This window comes from Indicator indicator, chromosome 17, assembly GCF_027791375.1.
Source record: "Indicator indicator isolate 239-I01 chromosome 17, UM_Iind_1.1, whole genome shotgun sequence".
Lineage (NCBI taxonomy): Eukaryota > Metazoa > Chordata > Aves > Piciformes > Indicatoridae > Indicator > Indicator indicator.
This window is the reverse complement of record NC_072026.1, coordinates 15125053-15142441: the sequence shown is the minus strand read 5'-3', so window position 1 is coordinate 15142441 and position 17389 is coordinate 15125053. Positions and strand designations below refer to the sequence as shown.

Below are 17389 nucleotides of genomic sequence, written 5' to 3'. Positions count from 1 at the left end.
TGGTTTAGTGGTAGTAGCTTAGCTTTGATGACCTCAAGGGTCTCTTCCAACTTCAACAATATTATGATTATTCCTCTGGGATAATATATTTGTTGTCTCTGTCAGGCTAGATGTAATGACTCTCTTAATTATGGCTGAAATCTAAAGAGAAAAGTGTGGCTGTGATGGTAGGGGGTTGTGCCCAGCATGAGCATGTCTTTACTGGGAGCTGCTCACTACTGGGACTGTGCTTTTGCCCTAGCAGGAGACATTGTCAGTGATGTTTTGTCCTCAGGACAGCTCTACATGTCCCTGCACCACGGCACAACGCCCACTGAAAGAGAGTCAGGTTGCAAACCTGGCGGGAATTTGTATTCTCCTCCAAGGCCACGTCCCGCCACAGTATGTCCCAAGGTGTTTGCATAAGATAATTCCCTTTGGTCACTCCTCCCTTTCTGCAAAACCAAACACACATGTTTTGTGGCTGCCAATCCTTTTGACAAAGGCTCTGGCACCATGTTTCGGAGACAAGCAACAAGCTGCTGACAGCCACACTTTGGCTGGGCAACTAGCGGCCTGTCTGCTGCGATACAAGGTGCCAGCTGCAAACTCTCCAGTGATGAGAAGAAATGGACTCAAGTTGGACCAGGGTAGGTTTAGGTTGGATATTAGGAATAATTTCTTCACCAAAAGGGTTATCAGGCATGCCCATGTAGATGGTGGAGTCACTGTCTCTGGAAGTGTTCAAGAAACGTGTGGACATGGCACTTTGGGAAATGGTTGAATGGCCATGGTGGTCTTAGGTTGAAGGTTGGACTCGATGATCTTAAAGATCCAACTGAAACAATTCTATGATTTTATTTTTGGACTCAGTGATCTTAAGATCTTTTCCAACCAGGTGATTCTGTGACATCAGATGTGGGTCCTGGAGAGCCCAGCTCAGCCACAGCCATCCACCATGTCCCTTATCAAGCACAGCTTTGAGGAAAGATGTGCTGCTGACAGAGAATATTTTATCAGCCAGGGAAGAAGAGCTTTATCTGTTTTTTTTCTCTCAACATGTGGTTAGGGAGCTCAAACCCTCTGGGTGTGATGCTCCAGTCTAAATAGAAGCTGGTTTTACACCAGTGAGAAGGAACCATTTCTGCCTGATGCTACCAGAGCTTTCCAGATCCTTCCTGATTGAAGTCTCTACCAGCCCACCCAGCCCAGCCCTTTAACCTCTGCTTCATTCAGCCTCCACCAGGGATTTTAGCCCCCAACACCCTGCTGGTGTTGTTCAGCCCAGCCCTGAATGCTGCAGTGATGCCTGGCACAGCTGGCACCAGAAAGTGCTCTATCAAGGACAAGACACAGTGCATCCAACATGGAATCATAGAATGATTTGGGTTGGAAGGGACTTTAAATTTCCACCCCACTCTCCACCATGGGCTGGGACACCTTCCACTAGATCAGGATGCTCAGAGCCCCCCTGTGAACATCTCCAGGGAAGAGGCATCCACAATCTCCTTGGGCAACCGGTTCCAGTGTCTCACCACCCTCACTGTAAAGAATCCAGGAGAAAACAGCCAGGAGAGATGTTCCTCACTGGGTTTTGTGTCTGGTGCAAGGTCCACAGTTACTATTCAACACCCTCTTCCCACTCCACAGGAGCTTTCCACAGCTCCTGAGGGGAAAAATCTCCACTAAATGGTGTCTTCTGTGGCAAAGGGCTCTCTCACCTCTATCTCTGTTTTTAATCCAACCTCAAGCTCTGCTGCTGTGGGGAAACAGCATTTTGGGGGGCAGCTCTCCTGTGTACCTTCTAAACCCCTTTCCTCTCCCATTTCTGGGGGTTACAAAATAACCCCATCAGGCCAGCAACCTCAACTGCCGTGTGACAAAATGGTTATTAAAACCGAGCATTGCAGCTGCTGGTGTCAGCAGAGGGCAGTGGAAGATGCTCCCAAACCTCCCAAGCTTTCTCTGGCCTTGCTGCAGAGATGGGGATCCGGGGAGGAGACTCCACCAGGGAGGAAGGGAAATAAAAATGCAGTTCCTCCAGCAGCGAGCCTGACCTGAGTGCGGTGTTACTGACAGTCACCTCGCTGGGTAGGGGGAATTCGAACTCATCCATCAGTGAAGTGGGATCACACCATCACACCTCTCAAGCGTGGGTGTTCCCACCACCTGTGGTCACCAACAATCACTGCCCCACATGCCCTGGGTGGGAGGAAGCAGGTGGCAATGGAGCAGTCCTGGAGCCCGCAGTAATTTGCAGCCAGGGGCGGGCAGGCAGGCATGCCATGGGGAAGTTTTTCTGGCTGTGACAATGTCCTAGAGGGTCTTCACCAAGGTCTGCAAGATGCAGCATGCAGGCAAACATGTTTGCAGCCTGTGACCCAGTGCTGGCTCTCTGAGGTGGCACGGGAAGCAGGGAGATGATGGGGCCCTGCCTGCCACCTCACTCCACAGCCTGCGAGGAATTATGCTGGAGGTGAAGGAAGAGCAGCATGAGTTTGGGATGTATTATTTTACCCTGATAGGAATCTGACACAGCCAGCAGGGTAAAGAAAGAATAATAACTCAGACTTGGCATCTAGGAGAGGCTGGATAGCTACAGTGTGTGAAAAGACATTGGTGAGTTTATAAATTATTTACTGAAAGAAGGGAGAAGGTAGAGATGGAAAGCGAGGGTTGGATTGTCATCACCTGTCCTGCTTGGCCAGCCCCAGTGCTGAGGTGAACCCCAGTGCTGGGATGATGTGGTGTGACTTGGTGATCTCAGAGGTCTCTTCCAGCCTCAACAGTTCTATGATTCTATACGACACACAGCCCCAGGGAACATCTTACTGTGGGTTCTAACCTTGCTGGGAAGCTTTGCATGGTCCTAGGTGGATGCTACAAAAACAACACACCAAACTTTTCAGGGTGGGGGATGCAGCTGAGCCAAAAAGCCCACTGCAAATGAGCATGAAGCAAAACTCACAGCCCTCCCCGGAGCTTCTTTTTGCCACCTTCTCGGCCTGCTCCCGGTGTGGTGGCAGGAGCAGCATCATCACCCCGCCGCGGCCATCAAGGTCCCCCCTTCGTTGTCCCCATTCCTATTTCAACCACCCCGGGTCCGCAACCGGGGGACAGGGCTCGACAGGGCTCCACAGCCCGGTGAGAGCCCGGTGAGAGCCCGGTGAGGCCCCGCGGAGGCGGCGCTGGCGGCGGAGCCCGCCCCGGAGCTGCTCCCGCCGCAGGATGCAGCAGCAGCGGCGGCGGCGGCCCGAAGAGCGATACAGGGCCGCGGCAGGGCCCGGGGCCGCCGTTAATCCCGGTGGGGCGGGGGAAGCACCGCCCGGGGTTAACCGGATTGGCCGTTGGGGCAGGGGCGAAATTAGCTGCAGGTAAGGACCCGGGTGTGATGATGGAGGAGGAGGAGAAGGAGGAGGATGGAGGCGGTGGAGGAGAGGCGGGGAGTGAAGCTGCGGCAGGAGGGGGCGGGCGGGGGGGCCGGCCGGGGGGGCGGCGGCGGGCATGTGGGACCGGCTGCGGGGCAGTCGGGCGGCGGGCGGCGGCCAGAGTGCGGCCGCGATGGCGCAGCGGGACGAGAAAGCGACGGGGGAAGGCGAGGGCGATGGAGAAGCCCGTGCCGGGGTTCAGCCGAGCGGGGCCGAACGGGGCCCGAGCGGGGCCGCCGCGTCCTTCCAGCCCCCCGAGGGCGGCTTCGGCTGGGTGGTGGTTTTCGCTGCCGCTTGGTGCAACGGCTCCATCTTCGGCATCCATAACTCCTTCGGGATCCTCTATATGATGCTGCAAAGCGACCTGGGAGAGAGCGAGAAGGACCCCGCGCTGGAGTTTAAAACAGGTACGAGCTCCCTGTTTCCTTCCCAGCCCCTTTTCCCGGCCCCTTTTCCTGGGAGGGGAGGGGAGCAGAGGAAGGTGCGGGGGAAGGTGCGGCGGCTTGTGCGGCGGCTCGGCTGGCTCCAGCCTTCCGAAGCACAACGAGAAGGAGGAGGTGGAGGCGGTGGGGTTGAAAGCTCCTTCTTGGATGTGTTGAAGCGGGATTGTTCCCTGCCCCCTCCGACCTTTTAGCCGTGGCTATATTTATCTCCCACAGCATCATGTGTTTCTAAGCTGCTGTGTACTCAATTAAAAGTAATTCATTTGAAAAGCTTTCCCTCAGCAAGTCCTGCCTGCATGTGTTTTGGAGGAAGGAGAACAAGGGCTGGGTGAATCCAGCAGCTGCTGTGTGAGAGCCACCCCCTTCGTTTTTCATTATCCTTCTTATCTTGTTATGGGGTTTCCATATGGTTGCCTTATCCGCTGGGCTTGGTGCAGGAGAGCATCAACCTCACCAACACGCGTCCGCCCAGTCAGTTCAGTGAGAAAGCCAATGTAGGGCAGGTCTGGCAGCGCCACCGGCATGGTCACACAGAGGGTGGTGCAGGGTCTCAGGTAGTTACCATCCGTTAAGAGCAACACCCACAAACTGCACCCAGCTGTGTGTTTTGGAAGGACCTTTGCAAGGCTCATCCAGGGTGGAGATGGTGTGGTGTTGACACAGAGAAAAGAGATGTTTCTCATTGCAAAGACCTCACTGCCTAAATAGACTGAGCATGATGTCCATGGTGGACACAGGTGGCTCAACCTTGTCCCAGGTCATGGTAATTCTTCCTGAGAAGATCATATCCCCATTATGGACAATGATGGCCCACCTTGCTTTTATCTAGTGGGTAGAGGTAAGCACTCGGCATTGAGGGAATGTGCTTGTGGTGTTGTCCTGGCTCTGGATGGGATGTGAGCAGCAGTCAGGAACTAAAGTGGGAGCTTGCTGCAGAGAGAGTCACTGCTGAGGGGCACCGGAGGACCTGAAAGTCTTATTCTGGAGACCAGTTGTTGTGCCCAGCTGTAACCTTTCAGCTGACATACAGCTGATGGTGATGGCCATGAGCATGAAAGGAAGAAACGCATGAGGAGATACACCCCATCTGCAGATCAGAAATGCACTCACCAATGCTGTAACTGGAGAAACGCTGCAATCGGATAATTGAGGGTAGTAACAGAGTGCGGAGGGGAGCTGGGGGTGAGTGGCCATTTGTAATCAGGGTGATTGATGGGCTGTGTGAGCCTGCGTGTGATCCGCAGGAAGCTCATCGCCTTGTCCTCCGTTTCCTGCTCCCTGTGATCCGTATCTAGAAAGCCTAAGGCAGGGCTCTAAAGGTAGAAGCAGTAACAAAAGGAATTAAATACTGCAAGTCTGGGTGATTTAAAGGCTCCATGCCCAAGAGGGAGGTTGGAGGAGTCAGCATCTGCCTCTTGCTCCTTGCGATCCATTTATTTATGGCTATGACCGTGCAGAGGCCTTGAAAAAGAACTGTGTGTGGGTGTGTGAGGTGAGCCCAGGCTCGGTAATTAAATTGCCTGGGTGATGAATATATGCATTTTGGTCCAGGCGCTTAAGGAAGAGGCTGTTAATAAGCCCTGTGCTGCGATGCCTCTGCCCTTGGAGGCAGCAGTGCAGGGGTTCCAGCAATACCGGTGGCGGCAGAAGAGAGGTGACGGTGATGGAGCACATTTGCAGCAGGGAGTGCAGTACCTCAGGGGCTGCAGCTGCACTGTCTGGGGCTGAGGGCAGCAGGGTGCAGCATGGGGGCCCCCTGCAGTCCTTCCTCTTGTGCTCCCACCCCTCCCCGCTCAGGGTTGCATAATTTCCCTGCGGCGCTCACTTGCGTGCAAACATAATCAGGAAAATATCGTAGCTCCTTTCCAAGTGCTAAGTGATATGGCCTTCCTGAAAAGACCGGTGCTGTCTGTCCTCCAATGTTAGTCTGTTCCTGCCTGCTGCAAGCAATAGCCATATCCTGGCGTCTGGTCAGGGGACCAGGAGCAGGTCAGGGAGACAAGGACCTGCTCCAGCACCAGCATTTTCATGGCCATGGACACATCACTTAGCTCTTAAATCTCCTCTTTGGTCCTGGGAAGGTGAGTTTGTATGAGAGACCTCATTGTTCTATACAGCTCCCTAAAAAAGGAGGTTGGAGTGAGGTGGGGGTCAGTCTCTTCTCCCTAGTATCAAGTGACAGATGGCCTGAAATTGTGCAAGGGAAGGTTTAGATTGGATATTAGCAAAAATTTCTTTACTAACAGTGGTCAGGCATTGGGACAGGCTGCCTGTGGAGGTGGTGGAGTCACCATCCCTGGAGGTGTTCAAGAAATGTGTGGAAATGGCACTTTGGGACATGGTTTAATGGCCATGGTGGTCTTAGGTTGACAATCGGTCTCAATGATCTTACAGGTCCTTTCCAACCATCCCAGTTCTATGACTATAGGAAGGTGGGGATTTGGAGGTAAAATGGGGTGTGATGTTGTAAGGTGGTCAGGCATCATGTTAAAAATAGGGTTGTGTTTATGCTGAAGCGTGTACTAGTCAGCACTAAACAATAGCCGCCGCAGCGCTCGGCTATAATTATCAAGGTTTATTTCTTGTTTGCATCGGTCACGTTTTTGCTCGCGTTTGATCTTTGAGAAACGCAGGATCCACGGAGTTCAGGTCTGGGGTCAGGCTTTAAAAACAAACCCTTGGCCCAACGATGCATTGAATGCATAGGCTCCTCTGTTTAAAGAAATATACTGCGCCGCATAGATCAACAAGCAGCACGGGGCTGAGGCAGGCTGGCTGCTGCGACCACCGCGTGCCCCTTCACCGCGGGGTGCCATTGCTGCTGGGCCTTTTGCAAGGCACACTCTGTGCTGTTGAGCTTGTTTTCTTTCAGGGGGGAGAGGAGGACTCATGGCTGAATTGCTGAGACTGGAATTTAAAAAAAATAATATACATGTGAGCACTTGGCCAGGAAAGAATCCGTATCAGTCTGCTCTGCTGGAGAGGTGTTGAGAGATCCTTGCAAGGGTTTGCTGGGAGATGAATGGTGGCGTTTCCCTCCGGTTCCACACAGCTTGTTCCGGTGCTGAAGGATCCATGGGGCACATCCACTCCTGGTGCCAGCTTTGCCAGACATGGGTTGAGCCAAGGGATAAATGAGCCACGCCAGCATGGTTGCCTTCCCCAACTCCCAAAGCCAATTTGGGTGACAGAATTATCCTGATAAGCATTAAGTGAGCATTGACCCTTTTTAAATCCATGTCTGCTCTGCTGCTGCTTGGATGCTCTCCCAACCTTGTGAGAAGTGAGCACAAGGTCCCTGACCTGGGCTTTGCCTTCAGCTGAGGAGGTCTTACTTGCCCTCAAGCTACTTAGCAACCTTCTCTCTAAAGTTCACTGAAAGGAGGTTGCAGTGAGGTGGGGGTCAGTCTCTTCTCCCTAGCATGAGGTGATAGAATGAGAGGAAATAGCCTGAAACTGTGCCAGGGGAGGTTTAGGTTGGATATTAGGAAACATTTCTTTACTAAAGAGTGGTCGGGCATTGGAACAGGCTGCCCAGGGAGATGGTGGAGTCCACATCCCTGGGGGTGTTCAAGAAATGTGTGGACATGGCACTTTGGATCATGGTTTAATGGCCATGGTGGTGTTGGGTTGAATGTTGGACTCAATGATCATAGAATTGTTTTGGTTGGAGAAGATCTCTATGATTCAAGGGTCCCAGTGGTGTGCTGTGGCTATCCAAGGAGAGACAGGACAGCAACACGTTTTGGTGCATCTTGTTCCTCCAAACACATCCTTGGTGCCATGCTGGGATGCCTGGCAAGCACTGGAGAAGAGCATTGATTTTTTTTTTTTTTTTTTTTAAAGAATGCTTATTTATCTTTTTCTTCTCCCCTCCTCCACTTTGTGTCAATATCCCAGGTGTAGATTAACTCTCTTTGCTTAATATTTAATGTTTTGGTTGCTGGAAATGGGAGCAGCAAGCACTCACAGGGATGATAGCCTGAGGAGCTGGTCTGGTTTGGCTGCAGCTCCTCTGAGTGTGTCTGTGTGTCTGGCAGCATCCCTCAATCTGTGTGTGGGAACTTGGGGAGCAGATGTTACCAGCATGCGGTGTTTGGGGAAGCCAGGCTGGTGCATGGACCATAGCCCTTGATTTATCATATCTCATTGTGCTCACAAAGCTAAGGCATTGATGCTGTCAAGGCATAGCTGATGTCATCTTTATCCCTCAATTCCCATCTGATTTGGTGGGGAATTTCTTCATGAGCATTGGCTTCATGTCCTTAGGACAGGGAAACTTAGCTGGAAAAGGCTCTTCTTCCTCTGACATTGTAACAGAAGCTTGGTAAGAAAGGCTGAGTTGGTTTCTTGAGGAAATAGAGCATTTCAGTGTTAATAGTCATAGTGAGAGACGAGGAGAAGCAGCCACGGATTCCTCTCTGGGCTGAGCAAGGATCCCAGGTTGTGTGAGGGTGGCTGGAAGTGTAAAGGGAAACCTCAAGGAGAGCATAAATCACAAGAGGAAGTTCTTGCAAATGGTTCCACCTAAATTATGGCAGTACTCATATCCTGGGTGAGACCCAACAGGGGCGACTCTCACAAAACTGCACTTGATTTAGCTAGCTGCAATGAAAGATTTTTACCCCAGTTTGGGTTTGGGCTTTAAGGACACTCTTACTGACACTCCTAACTACAAATTACAGCTGGTGTTGGATCTGAGAGCTGTGGTGGATGTTGTCACTCAGCACTGGTGCTTGGAAGGTTCCTGTCTCCTGAGCATTCTCACAGGTTCACAGAAAGGTGAAGGTTGGAAGGGACCTCTGGGAACCACGTCCAAGTTCCCTGAGACATGCACGGTACCAAGTGTATCAGCACTTAAAAACAAGTGATAATATTTTGTCCCAGTGCTGATTGTTGGGGAAAATATTTATGTCAAGGATCTAAACACCAAACAAGGAAAGAAAATACTTACACTGACCTAGGTGTGTCACACTGTGATGAAAGCCAAACCAAACAGTTTAGGTAGAATAACAAAACTTACGAAAGTACAAAAATATCTCTGAAGGGACATCTCTCCCTAAGAGCATTCTGTGTCTTAGCACTGATGGGATTTTGAATGGCATCTTTCATAATGTAGTAAGAGGCCACCAAACTCTTCACAGAATCACATCATGGTAGGGTTTGGAAGGGACCTTTGCAGATCAACCAGTCCAATGCCCCCACTGAAGCAGGGTCACCCACAGTGTCTTGCTCAGAATTTCAATGTCCAGCTGGGTTTGGAATCTCTCTAGAGAAGGAGACTCCATAACCTCTCTGGGCAGCCTGCTCCAGGGCTGCAGCACCTGCACACCAAAGAAGGTTGAGGCCCCTTCCCTGGAACTATTCTGATTCTCCCCCTGTTCAGATGAAACCTCCTAGGTTCCAGTTTGTGCCCATTGCCCCTTGTCCTATCACTAGGCAGCAGTGAAAAGAGCCTATCCCTGTCCTCTTGACTCCCTCCCTTTAGCTATTCATCAGTATTGAGAAGATCCCAAAATGTGTGGTTATGGTACTGGTGGTCACATTCTTACCCAAATCTGGAGGATTTGGTGCTTTTATTAATTGCCAGAAAGCTGTGCTGGCCCCGTTTCACAGACATCTTGGGTGTGGGAGCTGTGGACTTCAGTGTTCCTGGGGTCTTCCTCTCATCACTCTCGGTTTCCGTCCATCTTCCACATTCCCTAACCCTGTGGAGAGATGGGAACAACATTTTCGTAGCCCAGATGGGAATGGAAATCTGGTGAAAAAGAGACACACAGAAAGCTTTTAATCACCTAACCCTGCTAGCTGGGGAGTCCAAAGGGCACTGGGGAGCTTACCCAGCTTTACTGAGGGTCTCCTGTGGTGGTGATGTCAGTGTGCCAGCACTGGGCTCTTCGCAGCTGAGGTCCTGCCATTCTGGGAACTGAAGCTTGTGACTGGAGGGGAACAGGGAGGAATTTCAGAGAGAGGAACTGGATTTTTGTGGCTTGAGCTGAGTACAAGGTGCGGTGTGAGATAAAGCAGCCTGGAAAGCAAACAAAGCCCAGCCGTGGCATTAAATGCAGTTCTTGGGGCTGGCGGGAGCGATTAAGGTTATTAGGAGGCCAGAGAGTTGTTTCTAGGGGAGGTTCTTGTTTTCACAGGCTGCAGGGCCCCTCTCAGCCACGCACTTGCCACTTTAGTGAGGTTTCATTTATTTTTAAGCATTCCTCCACCAGCTGGCAAAGGAGATGCTCCACTCTGAGTTGCGTTTTCCAGTGTCCAGTGTCCATAGGGAGGAAGTTCTGCACAATGAGGGTGGTGAAATACCGAAACAGGTTGCCCAGGACTGTGGTGGAGGCCCCATCCCTGGAGATATTCAAGTTAAAACTTGGTGGGGCCCTGAGCAACCTGATCTAATGTCCCAGCTCACTTCATAGGGGTTGGACTAGATGATCTTCAAGGGTCCCTTCTAACCCAATGTGTTCTATGATACTATTTTTCTGCCCTCAGGTGGTATCAGCTCTTGTGACCTGGCTGTGGTGCATGAAAAAGCAGCACATGGGCTTGCACAGTTTGTTTAGTTTGGGTTTTTTGGGGTCCTTTTAGTTACAAAACCCAAACAAAACTACCCCACTTGGCTGGGATTTCATTGTAGTTGAAACTTTGAAATCACTGGGTTTCAACTCCATGACCAAGACTGGGCTGAGAGGAGGAGGAGGAGAAGGGTTTGGAAGGTGAAGAGGGTGCGTGCTTCAGGGTGCAGGACCGAGATGGATGCAGAGGTTCAGCATGAGATGGATCATAGAATTGTTTTGGTTGGAAAAGGGTTGGGAAAGGTCCTCTAAGATCATCAAGTCCAACCTTCAACCTAAGACAACCATGGCCATCAAGCCATGTCCCAAAGTGCCATGTCTACACATTTCTTGAACACCTCCAGAGATGGTGACTCCACCACCTCCCTGGGCAACCCATTCCAATGCCTGACCAAAATGGATGTGACACCACAGGGCTAGGGTGCTCAGCAGCTAAGGTGCCATTTCTTTTCCCCTTCTTGGGGGAAATCTAGGAGATTAAGAAATCAGCCTTGATTTAATCCCCTCCAACCGCCTCTGCAGCTGGAAGCTGGCCATCAGCAGGGACAGTTGACATCCAGCACCTTAAAAAAAACCTACCCCATCAGGATGGGTGAAGCTTCATAGCCAGAAGGCACCACTGACCTTGCTGGTAGTGCCCGTTGAGCCGGCTGCACATAGCTCATGTGGGTGTTGTCACCAGCATCCCGCCCCACGTCCCTGAGGCAGCTCCCCTCCCTCCCTCCTTATCCCATTTGTTATAGACATAGCTGTTCACAGGACTCATCCAGCTTGTAGGGCAGCACCATCAGGTCCCCCATCCCATCATACACTTGGTGAGCAGTGTGAGAAGATGTCTTCCCAAAAATCTGATGGTTTGATAGAGACCAACAGGCTGACTGGACATGGAGCTGGGGCTGCTGGATTTCCTGTGGGATTTGTATGGCTGTTTTGGGGAGGAGGTTTCCACAATCCCAAGGCTGGTTTTGTATCCTGCAGTGCACAAAGGCAAGTTCCCACTGGGGGCATGGTTGGGAGGAAACAAACCCTGCTCTCATCATGCTAACAGGGAAGTAATCCCAGTGGGATGGTGGCACCTGCTGGGATTTGGATCAGTCAGCACCAAGGCCTGGATAACCTTTAGCTTTTTTATACTGATGACTCCTTAGGACTTGTGCCAAAGCGACATGGCATGTGTGCCAGCATGGGAGTGACAGTGCAGCTGGGCTGGGTGTTGTGTGGGCTGATGGACACCTCGGTGGCATTGGGACCGGTGCCACAAGTGCTTTCTCTTGCCTGCTGCTCCCCATGTGGGCTCCCAAAATTGTCCCCCCTTGCTGGAAACAGCTGAGGCTTCCCCCTGGCTCCACAGCTGAGGGGTCGCCCACTTCTGGTTGGTGGCAGTGTGCCGTGGGGAATTGTTTGGCACATCACCAAATAGCTCAGTCTCTCCTGCTCACTTTTTTTTGGGATAATGATTCCTCAGGGCTTTCCTACGAGCTGGGCAGGGCATGGAGGAGGATGACAGCATTTCCTGATCAGGGCAGTGGCCATGCAGCCATCTCTGTCAGCCAGAGCTTTCCCTGGGGGATCACTTTCCCTTGGTTTTCTGCATCTATGAGCCTGTGCATCCATGACATCTCCATTCCTCCTCTGGCAATGGTGAGAGGACAGGTACACCTTGTATGCCAATAGAACACGTGTGAAAATACTGCTGCACCTGCTGCAGCAGGCATCTGCTGGCTTTCCCTTCCTCTTCCTCGAAAGATTGATTCTTCCCTGTTGCAAGGGAAGGTGATACTGTCTGTTAGCATTTGATACTAGAGAAGGGGAGATTTAGGTTGGATATGAGGAGGAAGTTCTGCACAATGGAGGTGGTGGAACACTGTAGTAGGTTGCCCAGAGAGGTGGTTGAGGTCCCATCCATGAAAGACATTTAAGGTCAAACTTGACGGGGCCCTGAACAACCTGATCCAGTTGGAGATGTCCCTGCTGACTGCAGAGGGTTGGACAAGATGACCTTTGAGGGTCCCTTCCAACCCAATGCATTCTGTGATTCTGTGATCCCTGTGGAAAATGTTCTGATGGAGGAGCGTGTGCCAGGCTGGGCATCACTGTGGGTACCCTGCCCAGCTGTGGAGCTGGGGCATTGCCCATGCACACCGTGGGTGATGGAGAGCTCGGTTCACTCCGGGGCTCCTTCTGTGCATCCGCCCGGTGACAGTAGAGGTGGTTGCAAAACCCACATGACGTGTGCTGGGAACTGCTGCAACACGCTCGCTGCCGGGCGCCAACCTTCCCCAGCTCTCTCCCAGGCACCTGGTACAACAGGTCCTGCCGGCTGCCTGGGCAGGCAGGACAGGAGGCTGCCCGCAGCTCCCTGCCTGCACTGCCGCATGCCCCTGGTCCGTGCTGCAGGCAGCAAAGCTCCTGCTGCCTCTGTGTTCTCCATCAAGCACACACACAGGGCAGGGGTGCAGCCAGGGAGGGTGGCACAGCCCTGGCTTCCCTTAGTGCATTTTCAGGCTTGATTTTCCTCTTTCGCCCTTTTGTTTGTATCACAGAATCATAGAATTGCCTGGTTGGAAGAGACCTTAAGATCTCATAACCTAATGTCTTCCTGTGTACAACTCTTAGACTACGTCCTTAAGCTCCTCATCCAAATAACTTCTAAACACCTCCAGGGGTGGTGATTCCACCACATCCCTGGTTTGCCTGTTCCATTGCCAAATGATCCTGTTGGTGAAGAAATTTTTTTCTAATCTCCAATCTAAACCCTGCCCTGGAGCAGCTTGAGGCCATTTCCTCTTGTTCTATCACTTGTTACCTGGGAGAAGAGGCTGGCCTCTACCTGTCACCAAACTCCTTTTAGGGAGTTGTAGAGAACCACAAGATCTCCCCTCAGCCTCCTCTTCTTCAGGCTGAACAAGTCCAGTTCCTTCAGCTGCTCCTCACAGAACCTGTGTTCAAGACTCATCACCAGCCTTGTTTCCCTTCTCTGGACATGCTCCAGCACCTTAGTGGCCTTCCTCCAGAGTCCTAAAAAAATTGCCTCATGCAAAATCTGCATCTAGCAGATCACTTGAGAGCCAGAGTGGGATGAAACATGGAAGGAAAGACCTCAGGAATGGCTGTCAGGTCACAGCAACTTTGGGGTTTGTTATGCTGGGACTTGCCTTTGGCATGCTTGGCACCCATGCCATATGATGTTGTCTTGTGTGAGGGTGCTCTGAGCAACCTCCTGGGCTCTTACAGGACAGATAGGGCAATGGTGGTGATGTGGTCATGTTGGAGTCTCCTTCTCTAGAGCCTTTCAAGACCCGCCTGGATGTGTTCCTGTGTGGCCTGCCGTAGGTGATTCTGCTTTGGCAGGGGGGTTGGACTTGATGATCTCCAGAGGTCCCTTTGAACCCCTACCATTCTAGGTTTCTGTGGTGGCAGCTTGACCCCATCACCTCTTTGCACCTTTGCTTTACATACCCCAGGGGAGCTCCAGCCTGGAGATATCCCAGACCTACATCCCTGCTTCCAATGCAATGTCCCAGTGCAGACACCTCAGTGTGAGGTGGAGATGGTGTTTTAGGGTCAGTGTTGCCAGCAGTGTGGCTTTTTTGAGCATCTGGTCCTCAAAACCTTACAGCAGAGGAGGCAAGCTTACCAGACTCGGTTTCTACTCATCTTTGGGCTGTTTTTTTTGGCACTGGGTTTCCTTTAGCAGCTCAGTGATGGATTTTGGCATGCTTACCTTGGTGCAGAGTAGAGGGACAGGGAAGCCCCATGTGCTGCATGGGCTAACTTGTCGAGGTTCACCCTGGGCGAACACTGGGGCCATCCTCAGGGAGGAGGAACAACCCTCTTGCAGTGCCTGCAATGAAGGAACCTGCTGTGAACACCCACCCATCACCTATCTCTGGGGACCAGTTGGGATGAGGACATTCAGTGCACACAAGCCCCCCAACACCATCCATCAGCATCCCCCAAAAGCCCTTTTTCTTGGCCACCTTGCATCAGGCACCAAAATAAAGCTTTTGTTTCAAGCTCTTTGCCTTAATCTGTTCGCCTGCAGATCCTGTGCGTTTTAAAAGCGAGGTGAAATCCTTCCCTCTGGGGGGGACGTTGTGTGAGTGGCTGTGTTGGTGCTTGCCAAGGAGTCAGGCATTTTGGCCAGAAAGTTTATCCAAACCCCAGGGTCTCACTTCATAAAGCTGAAGTCCACCATGGTGGAAATTTAATGGCAGCTCCAGAAGTGAAGCTTGTGCTCCTGGTGCACCACCTGAACAGGGTCTGATGGAAGAGAAAAAAATCATCTGTGATTAAAGATTGACAGTAATTACATAATAGGTCTGCACCAGATGGTGCCCAGACAAGCTCCCTTCTGGGATTTCCCAACTTTTGGAGTCTTTAAATTTGCAATCATCCTAAATTGCTGCTACCATGGTGGGTAATTATTGATATTACAGCAGCACCCGGTGCGATTGCACAAGGTGGCTTGCTGATGGGTGAGCTTGCCTCCTCTGATAGACAGAGCAGGTCTGGGTCATGGTCAGGCTCTAAGGATGTAGCTCCCCATTCCATCCTCAGCATTGCACTGGCAGAAAATAATGAGAAAGTAAGACAGAAAAGCTATTTTTTTAGGTCTGTTGGTGAGGCGAGCAGAGCAGCTGGGGCCAAGTACTTCCTCCGTGGCTGACCGGTGACTAAAAAGCAACGCCAAGATGTTCTTGATGGTGGGCCAGCTATTAATCCCCATGTGTTTTAGCAAAACCTAGTTTATTTCTGAAGATTTGTGTAAGCAGTGGAAGTGGGGAGCACTGGGAATGTGGGGAGCTTGTCTGGGATTAAATTGGCCTGAAAGCCAAGCACGCCAAGCTCGCAAGCCCGGGGAGAGCTTAATTAAAGTCTAAGGAGAAGCGTTTCCAAGAAAATAATACAGGGTTATTTAAACTGGGATATTTTTGTTCTGGGCCCAGAATGTCTCTCTTCATTCCCTCTTCGGTGTCAGCTTTAATAAAACAAAATGAGATCTCCAAGAAAAACAAATTGGAGCTCTTAAAAAGACGGTGGGGAGATAAAAATCAGTTTAAGAGTGTTGCTGGTAACACCTTGGCTTATTAAAACGGAAAGAATGCTAACGATGCGATTTGCATCCCCCTTTCTTGTGGCTGCACCCAGGAGGGAGCCTGCTCCCTCTGGGAGAGGGGCAGTGGGCACCACACAGCCCTGCCACCCCTCACCATGGCCTCTGGGTCGGTGTGCAGGGGTCAGGAGGCTTCGTTGGCAGGGTGGATTGGGCCCTGTTTTGGAGGGCTTTGGTTTTGCTTCCTAAGGCTTGGATCAGGAGCTTGTAGGGTCAGGGGAGGTGGAGTCACCGTCCCTGGAGGTGTTCAAGAAATGTGTGGAAATGGCACTTTAAGAGATGGTTTAATAGCTGTGGTGGTCTTAGGTCGAAGGTTGGACTCGCTCTTAAATGTCTCTTCCAAACAAAACAATTTTATGATGCTATGAGATGCTGAAGTCACATACTAAAAGGAAAAGAATCAAGGCAAGAATCAGGATTGAGAGGACACCAAACTTAAGAAAAAAAAAAGGTCTCATCAATGTGTATAAATATCTGAGGGGTGGGTGTGAAGTGGAGGGGGCCAAGCTCTTTTCAGTGGTGCACAGTAACAAGACAAGGAGCAATGGGTTCACACTTGAACACAGAAGATTTCAGCTCAACATGAGGAGAAACTTCTTTACACTGAGGGTGACAGAGCACTGGAACAGGCTGCCCAGGGAGGTTGTGGAGTCTCCTTCTGTGGAGACTTTCCAAACCCATCTGGATGCCTTCCTGTGCGGACTACCCTAAGTGATCCTGCTCTGGCAGGGGGGTTGGACCTGATGATCTCTTGAGGTCCCTTCCAACCTCTGATATACTGTGACACTCCAAAGGCTGGGAAGGGACTGTTTAGGACAGGTTGCAAAAGGACAAGGGGCAATGGTTTGAAACTGGAGCAGGGTACATTTAGGTTGGACTTTAGGAGAAGGAGGAGAAGGTTCCTCACAATGAGAGTGGTAAAACACTGGAAGAGATTGCCCAGAGATGTCATTGAGGCCTCATCCCTGGAGACAAGGTGACCTTTGAGAGACTTTTCCAACCTGATTCATTCTGTGATTCAGTAAATCCAGACTGACCTTGGAAAAGGTGCTGCAGCCCATCAGAGCTCTTTTAGAGATGACAAACCTGTGGAAGAAAATATCAAACTGGACTTATTATGTCCAGAGAGCTGCTGGCTACAGTTTTGCTCAGCATGCTGAGATGCAGGGCTGGGGAACTGGCATTGCCTTCTCTAAAACCAGTGCTCTGAGCATGCTGAATCCTGACCTGCTCTCAAAATGTCCCAGTTCTGGTAGGCTCTCCTGCCTGTGTGGTCATAGTTTGCTCCCCAGGATGCTGTAGCAGGGACGTGAGGAGAGCTGGGGAGCAGCTGCTGATGTGGTGTTGAACTTTGGTCCCTCAACCATCTGCTTCTACCTTTCTGCAGAAGATTGAGTGAGAAGCTGCCCCCCTCCCCCCCCCCCCCCCTTTTTTTTTTTTTCCTTGTGCTTCCATGAGGGGTTGGGCTAGATGACCTCTAAAGGTCCCTTCCAACCCAGTGCCTTCTATGATTTCTATCCTGGACAGAGCTGACCATCTCCTGGTCGAATACTGGAGGCCACTGATGCCTTCCCAGGATACCACCCATTGGTCTGTAGGGATGGAAGTGGGGCGCAGGCAGGTACAGGGGTGATGCTTCTGACCCAGGTTTGGGATGAGGAAGTCATAGGGACTGCCATAGGCTCCTGGCTATCGATCTGTCTGCCAAGCAGGAGGATGCTTTTGGAGAAGGTGGCTTTAAAATGCCCAGTGTGATGCCCAAACTTTTGGTACTTAAAGGGGCTGATCAGAAATCTGGGCAAAGACTTTTAAGCAGGGCCTGTTGTTATAGGACAAGGGGTGATA

At 51.2% G+C, this 17389-nt stretch overlaps 1 protein-coding gene across 1 annotated transcript in view; it reads left to right on the top strand.

Annotated features, from left to right (window-relative positions):
* The first annotated feature begins 3483 nt into the window (after positions 1 to 3483).
* The window catches only part of SLC16A2 (solute carrier family 16 member 2), a 40794-nt gene continuing 26888 nt past the window's right edge, over positions 3484 to 17389 (top strand). The window contains exon 1 of the mRNA XM_054388702.1: positions 3484 to 3814. Within this exon, the coding sequence (XP_054244677.1) occupies positions 3484 to 3814 (331 nt within the window). The remainder of the gene's footprint in view (positions 3815 to 17389) is intronic.